The 17,577-nt window shown below is 43.6% G+C and overlaps 2 protein-coding genes across 7 annotated transcripts in view; one reads left to right on the forward strand and one right to left on the reverse strand.

The window, feature by feature from the left end:
* The window catches only part of ANP32A (acidic nuclear phosphoprotein 32 family member A), a 35,429-nt gene extending 31,523 nt beyond the window's left edge, over nucleotides 1-3,906 (reverse strand). For 3 of the 4 annotated variants that reach the window (XM_037502801.2, XM_054688376.1, XM_054688386.1), the window contains exon 1: nucleotides 2,386-2,546. In XM_037502801.2, coding sequence (XP_037358698.1) covers nucleotides 2,386-2,508 — 123 coding nt within the window. In that variant the 5' untranslated portion in view covers nucleotides 2,509-2,546. Of the gene's footprint in view, nucleotides 1-2,385; nucleotides 2,547-3,690 lie in introns of those variants that run through there. The other variant, XM_037502802.2, reaches the window with a different exon arrangement.
* Nucleotides 1,238-17,429, forward strand: LOC129144781 (uncharacterized). 3 transcript variants are annotated; one of them, XR_008549373.1, is made up of 2 exons: nucleotides 1,238-1,324; nucleotides 17,257-17,429. XR_008549373.1 is itself a non-coding variant. In XM_054688390.1 (2 exons), exons 1-2 carry the CDS (start codon nucleotides 1,251-1,253, stop codon nucleotides 3,718-3,720), a joined length of 519 nt encoding a protein of 172 aa, XP_054544365.1. In that variant the 5' UTR covers nucleotides 1,238-1,250; the 3' UTR covers nucleotides 3,721-3,930. The 3 variants fall into 3 exon arrangements, 1 of the variants encoding a protein (XP_054544365.1); XR_008549372.1 differs by lacking the exon at nucleotides 17,257-17,429 and adding an exon at nucleotides 7,932-8,038; XM_054688390.1 differs by lacking the exon at nucleotides 17,257-17,429 and adding an exon at nucleotides 3,276-3,930.
* Nucleotides 17,430-17,577: the final 148 nt, after the last annotated feature.

A 17,577-nucleotide genomic window follows, 5' to 3' on the forward strand; every position in this document is an offset into this window, starting at 1 on the left:
TCTCCACGCAGACACCACAGTTTAACCAGTAACAGGCTTAACAAGCGTTGATGTCAGCTTTTAAAAAGTCCCAGAGATGCATGTGGCGGGACACCTTGCCTCGCTCAGCAGCCAGAGAAATGCGGTCGGCAGAAAGACATCATTTACTTTTTTTTTTAAAAAAGCGAAGCTTAATTCCCTTCTCTTTTCCGTTTCGGGTTACATTTACTACTGGAGTTGTCTTCCCCTAGGAAAAAATTAAAAGGGGAGGAGCAGAGGAAGAGCAAGGGGGGGGGGTCCTCCCCCCAGAAGCCCGCAGGGCGCTGCAACACCCACCTGAAACCCGGAGCGCGACCTACCTTCCAGGAGAGCCCAGCCCCAGAGGGCGTTTCCCCAACGCCTCGACAACTCGTCCCTCCCGGGTAAGCGGCTGCTGTCCTTGGATTCAGTCAGGGCCGCTAGTCTGGAGCGCACCCCCCTCACCCCCCGCCAAGACACCTCCTGTTTCCTTTCTACCTCCACCCCCTTCTCTCAGCTCTGCCGAAAGAGCAAACACTAGGGCGATCGAGTTCGTCTTTAGGGCCCCATTTAACAACGGCTAAAACGCTTGCAGGAGGAAGGGCAAAATGCGCGAGCAGAGGGGCGGGGGCGCAGGGAGCGCGATGGGTGGGAGCGCTTGCCGAGAGGATCACTGCCCCCCTCCCCGCAAGAATCGGCCACGGCCACGCTCGAGCAAAATCTCCTGCCTTTGACTCGAGAAGGAACCCACGTCAGGGCCCGGAGCACAACCGGGGAGGGGTGGGGGTCCCCAGAGCCGGCTCCGCTCGCCGCCTCCACGTCTAGGACCGTCGGGGCGATGGCGCAAGACTCCGCTCCCCCCCCCCACAGCGACAACAGCCACGGTGACAAAATGGCAGCCCGGCGCCCGGCAGTTGTGCCACAGGCGAGTCGGGCCCTGGTGGCCGCCACGGCCCCCCGATAACACTTCGGCGCCCTCCGGGCTTGGCCTCCGCGGACCTGGCTATTAAAAAAATAATAATAAGCAAAACACCTTGAGCTCCAAAGCAGCTCGGGAAGCCGAAGGCCCGCCCAGGGGCCAGCTCGGCGCCGCTGCGCCCCGGCCCGCGCGCACGAGGCCCGCCACCCCGGCGCTCGCCCGCGCCCCGCGCCCCGCGCCGCATGGAGCGCTGCGCCCGCAGTCGGAGCCCCGCGCTCGGCGCCGGCAGCGCGGTGGGGGAGGGGCGGGGCGGGCCGCGCGAGCCCCGGGAAACATGGCTGCTCGTCCTATTTCGGCGTCGCGGCGTGGCCACCAGCCCCCGGATCAGAGTTGGGAGAGGCTCCGAAGGTGGGTGTGTGGGGGCCCCGGGGGGAGCGCGGCGGGGAGGGGCGCAGGGGGCGCTCTCCCGGAGCTATTTGTTTTCAGACCGCTTAAAAAAAAAACAGTTCCTCCTCCCCCACCCCTTTTGTCCCCCATTATCTCGCGTTCTCCCCCCCTCCCCAAAGGTGCGGAGAGGGCCCCCTCCGCCCCACCCCTCCTCGAGGCCGGGGGCAGGCGTGTGGGCAGCGAGACTCCGCGGCGAGGGGGCGAAGCGTGAGAAATCGCTCCCAGTTCGGCGCGGCGCGCGCCCCTCCCCCAGCACACACTCGGGGAAGTTTAAAGAGCCGGTTCGACCCGCTTCGGCTCTCGCTCCCCGTTGGCCGGCGGCGGGGACGGGGCCGGCCCGGCGAGCCGCGCCCCCACACCCGCCCGCCGCGACCCCGGCCCCCCGCGGGCGCCCTTCCCCCTCGGCGCGGGGGGCTTCCGGAAAGTACGCGGGAAGACCGCGGCGCCCGCCCCCTCCCCCACCACCACACCCAGACCCCCCGGCCTCGGGCCCGGGGGGCCGGCGCGGGCACGGCCGGCCGGAGAAAGGCAGCCCGCCGGCAAATTGTTGGCGGAACTCCTGCCCGCTCCCGCGGGCGCCCCCTCGCTCCCTCCCCCCGCCGCCCCGCTCCCGGCCCTGCGCGCCATAAGGCGCCGCACGTCTCCAGTCCACAGCTGCGCGGGGGGGCGGGGGGCACAAAAAGGATCTTGTTTTCAAAAGTCTCACTCAGGTTTAGGGGAAGAACTAGAGAAAAGAGGAAGCGAGGCCTGCCTCCGCCAGGGATTCGGGGCTTGAGGGGCGAGAGGGGCGTCAGGTCGGCGCGCGGTGCCCCCCAAACTCCAGGGCCGGCCCTCGAGGCGGGGGGCGGGGGTGTCCTCGCGCCCGCGCCCCGCGGGTCCTCCGAGGGGCCAGCGAGGACTCGGCCGGCGTCCCCGCCCCAGACGCGGAGGCTCCGCCGCGGAGCCGCCAACTCACATAAAACACTTTGGAGAGCGAGAGGCAGACAGGAATAAAAACGAGCGTCCGAGTAACCCACCCTCACCTTCCCCCTCCTCGGGGGTGGGCTTCCGTCGCGGCCTCTCCCGGTGCCCACCGGGCAAGTTTCCCCCGGCCCTGCTCCCGCCGCTGCCCGACCCAGAGCGGCGACGAGCGGGCGAACTCCCATCCCGGGCTGCGGGGCTGCGGAGCCCGCAGAAATCTGGACGCGGCCGGTACCCACCGCGGGCACCAGCGCTGGGCAGCTCGCGTCCTGCCAAAGTTTCCGGTGCCCGTTTATTAGCCGGGTGCCGAATGGCCGCCGAGGCGCCCACCCCGGAGAAAGACGTGCCGAGGGACCCCGGGGCGCCCAGGCTGGCATCCTCGGGGGGCCGGAAGGAGTCGGGGCGAGGGGGGACCGGGGCGCAGCCTTCGGGTAACTTGCAACCGCGATCGCGCTAGGTGGGGAGGCGCGGGGAGCCTCGGAGCCTCTGCCCGTTCGAAAATCCCCCCACCCCACCCCCCCCCGCTTCTGCCCATTTATCCTCCCTTCGGAAGGAACGGGAGGAACCTCAGCATCTGGCCCGAAGGTGGGGTGGAAAGAGTGAGGGAGAAAGAGGAGACGCAGGGAGGCAGAGAAAGGAGGGAGGGAGAGAAAGGGCGCGTTCACGAACACTACAAAGTTACAAATATGGCTCCCCCGTCTCTCGCCTCATCACTGCAAAGAAATGAAGACGCACTTTAAACTCGAGCCCTTCCCAACTCCGCGGCAGCCCCCTCCCCGCGCGCTCTCCCCGGGGGCCGCGGCCCACATTTGTCAGAAACTAAACCGGACTCGCGAAGCCCAAAACTTATTGTGTGTGTGCGAGTGAGAGAGCGGGAGGGGGGCGGCGCGGGAGGGGGCGCAGGGGGGGCTCCATCTATAACACAGAAACCCCCTTTTTTTTTGTTGTTCAGCCCAGGAGGCAGCCCCTCTCCTCCCCCTGCCTCGTTCATCTTCCCCCCAGACGGAGTCACGGGAGCAGCGAGCCCAGAGGGTGATTCTGCCTCCTTCTCCCCGACCCAGCGCGTGCGCCCGCCGGCCCCGGTGGGTGCACACTCGCACGCACACTCTCGCACCCACACTCGCACACGCGGGAGCACACGCACAGGTAGTCACACACCAAGGGCAGCGGCGGCGGCCGCCGGAACCTGCTCGGATGGCATTGCAACCCCCCAGCCTGGCCATGCATTTGCAGTCCGACCCCCGAACCCGCACCTCCCGGGCGCCTCTCCCCCCACCCTCAAAAAAAGTGCCTCCCCTCCAACGCGCACACACACACACACAAAGTCGGAGAATGGACCGACGGGGATATTTTTGGCAAATGCTCACCTCAGAGGGCGTCCTGTTCCGCAGCTCTAAATGAATCCGTTTGTCCATCTCCATCTCTCGCGCTCTCTCGCTGCAGAGGCTCCCGCGCCGGCGGAATTCAATCAATAAACCCCAAACCCACGGCCGCGCGTTTTAGGACTTTGAAGGCTCAACCAGCTCCGCTCGGTTCTCGAGCCCCCAGCACCCGCGGCGCACACTAACCTGATCGCCGTGGGGGCGGGATCTGCGGCCCCGCGGGTGAGCGGCAGCCGCTGCAGCCAATCGCCGCCGAGGGTCTCCGGGCAACAGCCAATGGGGGCGGCGGCGGGGGGAAGGGACCAATGGGCGGGCTGCGCAGCCGGCCAGGGAGGCTCAGCCATTTGGTTGTGGTGCCGGAGACGGACCCCTTTAGATTTCGGGGCGACCGAGGAGCGCGGCTGCTGCTCGGCGGCCGCGCGAGGGGGGCGGGCGGAATGGCGTGGGAAGGGAAGGTGACTGCGCCTCCGGGGCCGAGCCGCTGGGCCTCGCCAGCCCGCCGTTGCCTCCGCGTTTGGCCGGGGGCGGGGCCGCAGGTGCGTTACCCGAGGGGGAGGGGCGCGGCCGGCGGGGTCGGGTCGGGTCCTCCGCGCGCCGGGGGCAGCTCCCGGCCGGGCTCGCGGAAGGAGGCGGGCGCGCGAGGTCGGGGGGCCCAGCGGGCGGGAGGATGAAAGGCGGAGGGGCGAGGGGGAGGGGTCAGGGGTGCAGGGCGGGGGAGGGGCTGGTCGTTTTCTGGGGCTGGGGGAGGGGGACCGCTGCCCCCCACCTCCGCCGCGGCGCCCACCCCGGGCCGCGGTTCACGGCCCCGCGCGCCCCTTCGCCTCCCGCCTCCCGCCTCGGCCACGTCCAGCCGCTGCCGTCGTCGGCGGGCGAATAAATAAGTAAATAAAAGCAAGACGCGTGCACAGTCGGGGGACTGACTTCGCGGTCTCGACCCCTCTCCTCGGAGGGGCAGTTCAGTTGCTGTCATGTGAGGTCAGCCTGGAAGGAAGGAGCACAAGAGGCACCCGGGATCTTACTTAGTCAATAAATGAATGAAGACCGTGGATTAAGACCGGTTGCTGAATATGTTGAATATTGAAAAGTGGAAGAAGAAGATGCTAATAACTCCTAGTTTTCTGAGCCAAACATGAGTGTGGACCTTACAGACCCGGTCAAAGACAACAGCGCACAGTTTATTCTAATCGTCCACCTGAGTCATTAGCTTCAGATTAGATTGCCGAAGTGGCTCTATTCGGAGCACTTTCTCCAGGTTTTTCGCTCTGCTTGCTTTGGGGTTTTTGTTTGTTTGTTTGTTTTTGTTTTGTTTTGAAATCATAGTCGTCGTACCGAGACCTGAAAGCCTTAATTCCCACCTTGTGGCCAACTTATGGCCAGGCCCAGGACCTTGTCATGTACTAGGTTGGCTTCCTATGTCTTAATAAATCACCGTGGTTGTTGCCAAGGAGGACAAACACATCTATCCTTCCACACAATTGTTTTTCAGTGCTTTTATTTCTACGCTTCCACGCTCTTCTTCCATACGCTCACTCCAAGACAGCTTTTTCTTTTTCTTTTTTTTGGATATGTTGTATTTATTATTCAGGGACAAAGGTTCAAGGGAGAGATTAAACCAATATGTATGTAGCAAATTTGAAATACTGTTACATAACACCAATACAGTTTTCATTCTTGAACATATAAAGTTTAGGAGGAAATAAAAAGTGACAGAATGTAAATAAAACACTCACACAGAATGCTTGCACTGGGGAAGAAACTAGTAACTTAATATTGTAACTTGATGGATTGCAAACACAAAATCCGGCAACTGAGCATTTTACTCAGTACATTCTTTGAGATACAGTAAGTAGAATTTGAAAAGTGATCATGTTTTCTCTGAGTTGCTGGGAAATACAAAGTAAAAATTGAAAACCATTGTAGTGCAGTATGTAGTAGTATAGAGTAATGTATTTGGCTTGATTTAGCTGATACTTCTGTTGTCCTCAGTTTTTGCTAATCTTACTGAGTTTGCTAGTTGGAACTTATTCTTTTAAAAAGATTTTATTGGCTTCACTGTAAAATGTAGAAGGGCCACAAATTACCTGTTTGCCAGTCACTTATTTCTAGATACGGTATTTAAGCTTGTTTCAAAATAGAGTTCTTGATCACAAGCACATTATGTCAATATGTGTAGAATCTTTGTAACATAAAAGTCCTGAAGTTTATGTTCTCTTTGATGGTAAGTACTCATCTTCAATTTAAAATTTTAACCACAATAAAGACCACACCACTAGCAGTGTGACTTGGAATAATGCCTTTCCAGAGCAGAAATCCCTTAAAAACCATCCTATCAAAAATGGAGATGTTCCCCATCCAGCTCTGCTTAAAAAAAGGAAGGAAAAAAAAGTAACTTGCTTTCTCTGGAAAGGATGACTTGGAAGTCCAAGCTCTCATTAAAGAAAACATTCAGAAACAAGTTAAAATTTTTAAAAGTATAGCTTGATCACTAAGAAAATATTTACCAGTTGTTGTTAGAAGCACCTTACCTTTGTACATAATGGTAATAGATTTTTTTTTACTGCTGTTAGAAAATTGAAAGAAGGCTTCTCTGGATGCCAATCATTATAGAAGTTAAAACATCCAAAAAGTGTGTGTAACTAATAGAATACTTCCTGTCTTTCCAAGATACTTTGCAAGAAGAGATTTCCTCTCACTTTTTTAAGTGGATTTGTTAGTAATTTTTTGCCAAGAAGATTTTGATAAGAATTTGATTTTTTTATTGAAAGGAAATAAGAATATAGTTCAAGTAAATGTCAGTCATTTGTCTATGCCACTTTAAAACAAAACATTAATATATGGTCATTGGTGATTAGAAATCACCCACTAATATAGAACAACTTTATTCTTATATGTCAAAACTTCCAAATAATACTATATTTAAAAAATTAAAACATTTAAAGACATGTTCCTTATTTTACAGAGTTGTTTCTTAAATTACATTTTATTGCATATTGTAGTAGTCAATAAATACTTTGAATAGCTCTGCCTATCAAATATAGTAAGAAGCCCAATAGCAAGGAATCTTAGCTGAGTTTGATATGGAGTAGGAACTGGATGAGCTAACTGCTCAGTGATTCTGCAGAGGGAGTTAGGCTTTGAAAGGTATAGTCATAACCTCTGAAACTGGATTTGATGCACACTGAGAAGAATAAATGAGATACAGTTAAAAGACGTGATCCCCTATGGAGAAAGATGGTCTTCAAGTAAAGAACCATTCCAAACAATGAACAGCGATCCTCTCTAAAAGGCGGGAGCAATGGGTGTCCTCAGCCTCTTCCTATGTGTTGAAAAGTACTGTTTTATAAATCACCTACACTGATGCTGCCATTTTAGCTCATCGCCCTTGTTCACTCTCCGAAGTCAGAGACCCTGTAGTTAACATCCTTTTTTTGAGTCCAGTTAATGTATTCACAGGTCAACTTTTTGTTCACTAGCTTGAATCACATTTCCTGGAAACTGCCCATGGTACTTCTTCACCTGTATCATGGTTCTGCTGCCCGGACCCCAAAAGACAATAATATGGAAACACTCCAGCTTAATTATTTTCTCTTTTGTCTTTCTACATAAATAGCTTTTTAGAAATGTAGATTATTCTTTTGAAGTCCATGGTAACAAATGTGAAGACTACTGCATTTTGATTTGAATAGTAAAGCAATGTTGGTGCCAGAATGTATAGTTAACTATTCTTAATTGTTTTCTTATATGTATATTTATTATATATATGCATATTTATTGCATATTATAATAGTCAATAAAATTTTGAATTTTTTTAATGTTTGGGTAGTTATCTATGCATTGGTCATGAAAAAAGCATTTTAGAGGAAATTAGTGATGTGATTTTAAAATTAATAATCTTAAAATCAGCTTAAAGATTATTTTGAAAAGGAAAAAAAACTTAAGACCTGTTCTCGTTTGGAAATTACTAGAAATTTAGTGAATTCTTAATATAATTCTTAGAGATAATTTGGAGGTTTAAATAAGAGGGAAGATTGTTCAACAGTCACAGACACAAAACTAGAGCTTTAAGTTCTTACTTTTGGTACTTAAATATGGCAATAATGGGGGAAAGTAGATGGCTTCAGGACAAATAGTGGAATGAAGAACCATAGAATAAGACTATGATGGAAGCCAATCTAGATTGAAAAAGTAAAAATTCATTTAATTTAGAATCTACTAATTTTTTTCAGTCCACCTGGGGTTGAAGTTTACTCCTATGAAGCAAAAGGTATGAAAATCTTTTAAGATATAAGAGTTAGAGACCGACTTTCTAAGAACTTTTAATATATTTACTGTTTGCAAGTGGTATGTATAATTTTAAATTTAGAAATTTAAGGTTAATTTAATAGTAAAATTGTCCTCTTAAATTATCTACTTTGTAAATGGCAGTTATTAGTTCCTACAAGTAACTATTTAAAATATCTATATATGTATATGCTATATGTGTATATCTATATATGTATATTCATACATACATATACGTATATGTATGCTACAACTCTTCAAATTAGAAATCAGTTTAATGCATTCTAGATAATTAGTTATTTTTAAATGCATTTCCAGTTGAAATATAAGGTTCTTTCAGTAGATTACACCTATACCCTAAACTTTCTCTGGAAATTCTGAATCTTGACAACTTGGATATAAAAAATTTGCATTCAGGGGCCTCCCCTGGTGGCGCAGCGGTTGAGCGCTGGGCTGTGAAGCTGCCCTCAGCCTCTGCAGCGCTGGTTCGATCCCCGGCCACTGGCGAGAGTCCCACATGGCGTGACAGACTTCTCCCGCCGCGCCCGCTGCTCCCCCCTCAGCAGTGTATTTCGTCAGTCTGCCTGTTCTGTTCCCGTCTCTGGCTCTGGTGAATTCTCTCACCGTCCCGCGCTTCTGACTGTGCCTCAGTGCTTGTATAAATAAATAAATCTAAAAAAAAAAAAATAGTTCTTTAAAAAAAAAATTGTATTCATTTGCACATGACCAAATGAGATAGCTATGTTAGTGTTACACAGCAGAACACATGCTTTCCACTGTTGGATTGGCTTTATGGCCCAAGAAATGATTCTGAAATATTTTTATATCATGGGGACAATTTTATATGCTTTCTTGTGTGTGAGAATTACCTCAGCTCTACATCTATTTATTTAAAGTGAGGAACTGTGATAAATACTTTTCACTAGTCTGGACCAATTCATGTCTACATTTGTGTTCATATGGAGAGTAATGCTATAGATGAAGCAAAATAGCAGGCAAATTCAGGATACAAGTGTGCAAAGATAAGTCACAAGCATGCCACTCACACTATCATAGCACATTTTATAATAGCCAAAGAAAGAAACAATAGATTCATTCTTCCAGACTTTCATAAATAGAAAATGTTTAAGAATTTTTTTTACAAAGGTGCTCTGTGGATGATAGTGTTAAAGTGGTTTTGTTGTTGTTTTGTCTATATTGTCTTAAGTTTTTCCATTGATAAATGTTTTGTTTTTTTTTTTTTGCAATAAGGGAAAAGTTGTTTTTAATGGAAAATATAGAGCTGATTTTTAAAATGTTTGTACTAGTTAAAATTCTTGGTTGCAGTCAACAGAAACTTTCCCTGACCAATGCAAATAGAAAGTAATTGCTTTTAAGACTATCACAGAACTAAAGGAGCACAAGGTCCAGGAAAGGATTAAGAAGCAGAAGCAGGCAGCCTGGAGCACAACCAAAATGGGAAGGAACCCACCCCTTGGAAGTCATCCCTATACTGTGGACTCTGCACCCCTTCCTTGCTATAAAGGATTTCTCAGGAGTTTCCATTTTTGCATCACTCCCTGAAAGCTCAAAGCCCAAGCTTGGCAAGAACGTGGTCAAGGGAGATTACCTGCTTCCGTTAACCTCTACAGTGGGATGTGTGGCCCTCTCTCCCATCCACTTTGGGATTCTGCCCAGAGAGTCTTCTGATGAATAGATCCCCAAAAGTAAAACCCACCAAAGTGTTCTGATTAAACAATACTCTGAAGGTTGCCAATGATCCAGATTACCCTTGTTTTAGCTATTCTCCACTCCCTACTAATTACTAGGAACAGATTTGCTGTGGTCTCAGTGTCTGAACCTCCCTACTTCCCCAATTCACGTGCTGAAATCTTACTCCTCTGAGTGACTGGGATCAGGGTGGAGTCCTCAAGGTTGAGATTAGTGCCCTTCCTAAAGAGGCCTCACAATGCCCCCTAGCCTTTCTGCCAGGTGAGGACACAGCAAGGAATCTGCAACTGGGCCTTCATCTGATCATGCTGGCACCTGATCTCAGACGTCTAGCCTCCAGAACTGTGAAAAATACATGTTTTGTTTATATAAACCACCCAATCTGCAGTGTTTTGTTAAGCAGCTGCACAGTGGACTAAGACAAGATGCATCATCTACTTCGGATCAACCAAAAACAGAGCTAATAGCTGAAATTTATAACTTCCTTTCAGCCCTTCCTTTTTCAAATCCTAGGCCAAAAGAAACAGTGTATTATTGTTGGTGTCAATGAAATACTTAGCAAAGCAGAACTGGTGATAAATTTAAGACTTTGAAAAGGATCCCCAGGAGGGAGATTTGATTTTAAATACAAGGAATTCAGTCTAAAGGGATGCACTAAAAAGAATAATCTACACATTGTATTTCATGAAGAAATGCAGAAATCTTGGATATCAAGTGATGTAAGATACTGAATCGTGATGTATTACTGCTAATGGGTTCCTCTCTACTATTTTGAGCACATGTTCAGGCTCAAGTGCAGAATTAAAGCTAAAGGGTAAGAGACCTGTGTAAAAATTCATTGAAAGTAGGTAAGTGGTCACAGGCTCAGTAAGGATTAGTAAAAGGATGCAGTCACTTTAAGGACAATTTTGAAGTAAAAATGCTGATGGTGAAAGAAATGCAAACACCACAAACACATCACACAGGCCCATATTCCTGGGAACAAAGAGGAAGGTCATAAAGGATCTGCTTATAGAAAACATATTAATCCTGGGATATTGTCCTCTTTCCTCTTGCCCCCCATCATTTCAGGTCACTTGGCTTAGATTGCTTTTCAGCTTCAAAAAGCAAATAGTACCCTTGCAAAGACTCTGAATAATGTTATAGAAATTCGTCTGTTTTCTAGTTTTATCTTTACAACTATTAAAACATGGTTTAATGGCTACATGAAGAGATGTTTCTTATAAATGGCAATAACATCTCTCCAAAGACACTGAACTCAAGATTCTGTTCATTGATACGTAAAATGTTCTTCATGATTGAGTGTTTTATTTATTGGAATTTAACTTTTGCTCAGACGATTTAATGCACATTATGGCAGACAGCTAATTATTCAATGCACACACACATGAATATTATCCAAAAAGAAGGAAATTCTGCCATCTGTGACATGGATGGAATTTGAAAGCATTATGCTAAATGAGATAGGTAGGGAGGAGTGAAATGGTTAAAGGTGATCAGAAGGTACAAACTTAGTTATAAGTTCTGGGGATGACAAGTACAGCATGGGGACTAATGTTAGTGCTATATTATACAGTTGAAAGTTGTTAAGAGAGTAAATCTTAAAACTTCTCACATGATAGAAATTTAACTATGTGAGGTGATGGATTAAACTAAACTTGTAATGGTAACCATTTCACAATAAATATATCAAATTATGTTGCACACCTAAAACTAATACAATGTTACATGTTAATTATATCTCAGTAACATTGGAAATAATGGTCATCAAAAACAAGGAATGAGATGATAACTTTCACTCTTAAGTTGAAAATCTGAGTACTTGCATGTTTTCTCTTTGACTCAAAGCTAACTTAATTTTTCTTAATGCTCAAGAAATATGAAAGTCAATATGTAAATATTATCATTTTACTCTAGTTACATGAATAGAAAATTTAGCAAAGAGTAGCATAAGTATAGTCTATTAAACTTTTAACTATTTTATGGAAGACATGAAAATAAAAAACAGAACCCTATAAAATTCCAGGACTTTCAATTTGGAATTTGAATTTCATGCATTTAGTGGGAGGCTCTTTATGTTAGTCTTGTACTACAACTAAAGATGAAAAAAACATAACATTTCCTTAAATTCATTCCTTTTAAAAAAGAATCACTTGACTTCCAGCTTTAGTTATGATTAAGTACTTGACATTAGAGTACCCTTCCTGCTGCAAAACAACAATTACAGATACTGGACAGCAACCAAGTCAGGATTATTATCCTTCAGAAAAGGGAAGCATGTGAGGTCAGCCTCACATTCACCCCAGAAGAGGAAATATAAAGCTGAAGGAGAGAGTAGCAGTGTCTCTGGGAAAAGGATATTAGTAACAAGAGTTCAGGTCTGCTAATACATCTGAATTTGGACAGCAAGGTCCTTTCAAGAAGGGAGCTGCATAGAACAAGCCCTCTAAAATTGCATAAAAGTTCCCTATTAAGATGTATCTGAGCAGGGTAAGAATCCAGGACACCTAGCAAAGAACAGTTTCTGGGAGACTGAGAACTGAAAAGATTTCAGAGGTTGTATAATGGGGAGACATGGGAGGGAGGTTAGGCAGTATTACTAATAAGAGTAAGGACTAAAGTTAAATGGACAATTTCTGCAAGAGTAAGATTCAACACTTAGAGGAAGACAATATAATCTAGAGCCTTTTCACTGTATTAACCACTATATTAACCAACAGACACAAAACAAAACAAACAAAAAACCCACTGGACATGCAAAGAAAAAATCACCATGAGATAAAACAATAAAAGAAGCAGATCCAGAGATGATTCAGATATTATAGTTAATAGAGAAAAACTTCAAAATAAGTATGATTAGTATATTGTTGAGGAAAGGATGGGGGAAAGAGATGAAAAATATTTAAGCAGATTGTCTGAATCTATGAATAGGAACTAAATGGGCATTGTAGAGATGAAGTTGAAATATCTGCAATTAAGAATTATTTGAATGGTTACAGCACCAGTCTAGACTCAAGATAATTTTAACATAGTAATAATTTTAACATAGTAAAAAAAGTAAGAATGAAAAATAAAGTATGAGAGAGATGTGAGGCACAGTAAAAGGTCTAACATATATCTAATTGGAGTGCCATAAAAAGAGGCAAGAGTGAAGGACATAAGTAATATTTGAGGAATGACTTCTGAGAATTTTCCTAATCTTATGGATGATAAAACTCACAGACTGAAAAAGCTTTACTAGGATAATAAAGGAAATATACACTAAAGCACACCATAGCTAAACTTCTGAAAACTTAAGATTAAAGAAAATCTTAAAGGTAGTCAGAAAAAAAAATCCACTATTTCCTAGGGAATTAATAAATATGATAGTTGATATCTTAACATTTTATAGAAGCTGAAAGACAATGGCGTAACATGTTTAAACTATCAAAAGGAAAAGTTAACAACAATCTGCCAACCTAAAATTCTATACCAAAAAAGTGCTTCAAGTATGAAAGTTAAAAATAAAGGTTCTCAGACAAATAGAGCTGCAAAATTACATTCCTAGCATAAATAAATCCTAAAGGAACTTATTCAAGTTGAAGGGAAATGACCCTACATCATACTAAGTAAATAAGTATTAAAATAATAATCATAACAAACATTTGTGGGGTGTATAACAGAAAGTAGATAACATATGTATAAGGAATAAAAATATATGTAGCGGGGACTCTCCCGGTAGCACAGCGGTTGAGCACTGGGCTGAGCGCCGGGTTGTGAAGCTGCCCGCAGCCTCTGCGGCTCTGGTTCGATCCCCAGCTGCTCCCCGGCCACCAGAGGAGGGTCCCACATGGCGCGCAGACCACTCCTACCACCCGCTGCTCCCCTCAGCACTGTACTTCGGTCCTTCTGCCTGTTCTGCTCCCCGCTCTGGCTCTGGTGAATTCTCTCACCCTCCCGCGCTTCTGACTGTACCCAGTGCATGTATAAATAAATAAATAAATCTTTAAAAAATAAATAAATAAACGGCTAGACTGTGGTGCCCTTCCTTTCCTTTCTCTTTAAAAAAAAAAATATATATATATATATATATGTGTGTGTGTGTGTGTGTGTGTGTAGAGGTAACTGTAAATAAACCATTGTAAGATTCTTACATTATTTTTGACAATCACAGGTATAATGTATTAAGAATATATTTTGTAAGTTCTATGATTAACTGCTAAATGACTGATAGTAAAAGGAAAAATATAGAAGATAAAATGGAATATTAAAATTTTTGATGAATAAAAATAAGGCATGAGGGAATAAGGAAAGAACAAATTGGAAAAATAGAAAACAAATAGCTAGATAATAGACTTATCCCCAATTTAATTATCCCATAAATAGAGTAAGCACAAAGGAACATAACACCTGGTTAAGAAACATGTATTGTTAGAAGATTGTTTTTAATTAATCTATTTATTTTTACAAGCTTACTTTTGTTTTATTTATTTAGTTCACTGTTTTCTTTTTTTAAAGATTTATTTATGTATGCATACAAGAACTGGGGTATAGGCCAGAGGTGTGTGTGGGGGGGTGAGAGGATTCACCAGAGACAGAGTGGGGAACAGAACAGGCAGATTGACCGAAATACACTGCTGAAGGGAGCAGCGGATGAGTCAGGAGAGGTCTGCTGTGGCATGTGGGTATCTCCCTGACCAGAGATCAAACTTGTGCTGCAGTGGCTGCGGGTAGCTTCATAGGTTGTGTCTTTACCCCTTGTGCCACCAGGGAGGCCAAGAAGTGTTTTTAAGACCAAGTGTTTGCTGCTTATAAGGATGTGCCAAAATAGGAAAACACAAATTTAGTGTGAAAGGATGTGTCATATATGTTAAACAACTAACCAAAGAAAGCAAATCTGACTATATTAAAATCAGATAAAGTAGACTGTAAGACAAGAAGATATTACCTGAAATAAAATGAGAAATTCCATACTGCTAGAGGAGTTAATTCAACAGAAAGCAACAACAATGCTAAATTTATATGTACTCTGAGAAACCTCATACTATCTATTATAAAATGCATAAAGCAGTAACTGACAGAATAAAAACATAGACAAGTCTACAATCATTTTTGAGAATTCAGCACAGCTTTTGCAGTAATTTATAGAACAATCAGAAAGTTAAAATATAGAATATCTAGACAACACTATCAGCCAATTTTACCTAATTAGTATTTATATATTACTACATCAAAAAAGTACAGATACATATTTTACAAATGCACATGTAGTATTTATAAAATAAAATGCTACTCTAGTACATAAAGCAAGTTTCAATAAAATATAAAGATTTAAATCATACATTGTATTATACATTGTATTTCTGACCACCATAGAATTAAATTAGTTCTCACTAACAGAACTATAATTTAGTTCATTTTTCCTTTTTCTCTTTTTTTCCTTGGGAGCATTTGACTACAGAACTATAATTTTAACATCTCAACATATTTAGAAATTAAGGGAAAAACTTTTAAAGTATTCCATGGATCAGAGGTGTAATTACAGTGGAAATTATACAATATTTTGACATGATTATAATGAAAATTCAGATTACCAAAACTTTAGATACTGCTAATGCAATATTTAGAACTAAATTTATAGTTCTAAATGTATGTTAGAGCAGAAGAATAGTTGTAAATCAGTGATCAAAGCTTCCAATGCAAGAAGTTAGAAAAAGAACCTCAAAGAAAACCCAAAGCAAAAAGAAGGAAAGGAATAATGAAATAAGAGCCGAAATCAATAAGGTAGAATATACATCTGTAACAGAGTATTTCCACATTAGACTGAATAGGAAACAGAGAAAACACAAAATACCAATATTAAGAATGAGATGATATTATGAATATCATGCCAACAAATATGAACGTTTAGATAAATGGACAGATTCATTGAAAAATGCAATTTACTAAAATGTAATCAAGAAGAAATAGAAAATCTGAGTAGTCCTATGTCTATTATATTGTAGCTCTAATAACAAACCTTTTGACAAAGTAAATTCCAAGCACAGATGATTTCATTGATGAATTCTATCACATTTAATGAAGAAAAGATACTATTTTTACACAAATTCTTTCAGTAAATAGAGGATAAGAGAGTATTTCCTAATATATTTGTGAGGTCAGCATAGCCTGGATATAAAACATGACAAGGATATCACAAAAAAGGAAAATCACAAAGCACTATCTTTCATGAACATAGGGAGAATGATCCTAAATAAAAAATAGCAAATCTATTTCAGTGTAGCACAACAATATAATATTACGTTAATCAATGAAATCTGCTATAATAATGAAGTAAAAAGGGAAAATATCCTGTCAGTCGATTCAGAAAAGTATTTGATGAAAATGAACATCAGTTCATAATTAAAACATTTCAGATTGGGATGGTAGGGGACTTCCTCAATCTGTCAGAGGGGATGTAAGAAAATACAACAACTAACAATGTACAACTGTAGTGAAATATTGAAAAATAGTACCTTAAAATCAGAAGAGGCAGACCTCCCTGGGGGCACAGGGGTTAAGTTTCACCACTATCACCCATGGGGCCTAAGTTCGATCCCAGCCAGGGAAGCTAACCCACATAAGGTGCAGCAGACCTCTCCTGTTTTGCCCACTGCTCCTCTTAGCAGTATATTTCAATAAATCCACCTATTCTGCTCCCCATTCTGTCTCTGGTGAATCCTCTCATCCCCGTACCTCTGGCCTATACCCCAGTTCTTCTACACACAAAAATAAAAATAAAAAAAGTTCTTTGTTTAAAAAAAATCAGAATAGTCAAGGATCTTTACTATCACTATTTGACATTGTATTGGAAATCTTAGCCAGTGTGATAAAACAAAAGAAACAGGTAAACAGATTGAAAAAGGTGAAAGTAACTTTCAAAATCTATTAAAGAAATATTAAAACTGAAAAAATCAGCTGTGTTGTATATGCTGCCAATAAACTATAAAAAAATGAACTTGCAGATATGCCACTTATGATAACATTCAAAAGCAAAATATTTGAAAATTTGACAAAAGATTTGCAAGACATACTGCAAACTATAAATCACTTTATAAACCACCATAAGAAAATTTAACAGAGACCTAAATGAATGGAGATTTATAATGTTCATGGTATCGAAAACTTATTATTAAGGTGGTAATATTCCTTAACTTGACCTATAGATTCAACACAATTGTAATAAAAATCCCAAGTAGCATCTTTTGTAGCTAGCCAACAAGCTAATTATAAAATGTATAAGAAAACCCAGACTCTAGCAAAAACAATCTTAAAAAATAAGAACCAAACTGGAAGATTTATACCAACTGATTATAATGCTACCACAATCACATTCTACCAAAAACAAAGGGACTATTGGTAGAATACAGATCATTGAACAAAACAGTACAGAAATAAATCCACATGTATAAGGTAATTGATTTTTGACAAAATATCCAAAGTTATTCATGAGGAAGTAAAGATCTTATTCAACAAAAAAGATCTTTGGTGCAACTGGATATCTGTATGGAAGAAGTAATGTTGGCCTTTTTTTCCTCATAGCATAGACAAAAATGAATTTGAGATGGATCAGAGACCTACCTATGAAGTCTAAACCTATCTTCATGAATCTGAGGTAGGCAAATATTTCAAGTGGAACACAGAAAATGCTAGCCATAAAATTTAAAATTCATTGCACTTCATAAAAAGTAAAAATTTGTGGGCCTCCCTGGTGGCACAGGGATTAAAATATCAGTGCTATCAAGCTATCAGCCTCTAAAGCATGAGTTCAATCCCCAGCCAGGGAGGTGACCCACATGGCGCAGCAGACCTCTCCTGACTTGCAGGCTGCTCCCTTCAGCAATGTATTTCAGTAGATCCACC

The sequence above is a fragment of the Talpa occidentalis genome, unplaced genomic scaffold (assembly GCF_014898055.3).
Source record: "Talpa occidentalis isolate TD23 unplaced genomic scaffold, MPIMG_talOcc4v2.1 talOcc4.11, whole genome shotgun sequence".
Taxonomy (NCBI): Eukaryota; Metazoa; Chordata; class Mammalia; order Eulipotyphla; family Talpidae; genus Talpa; species Talpa occidentalis.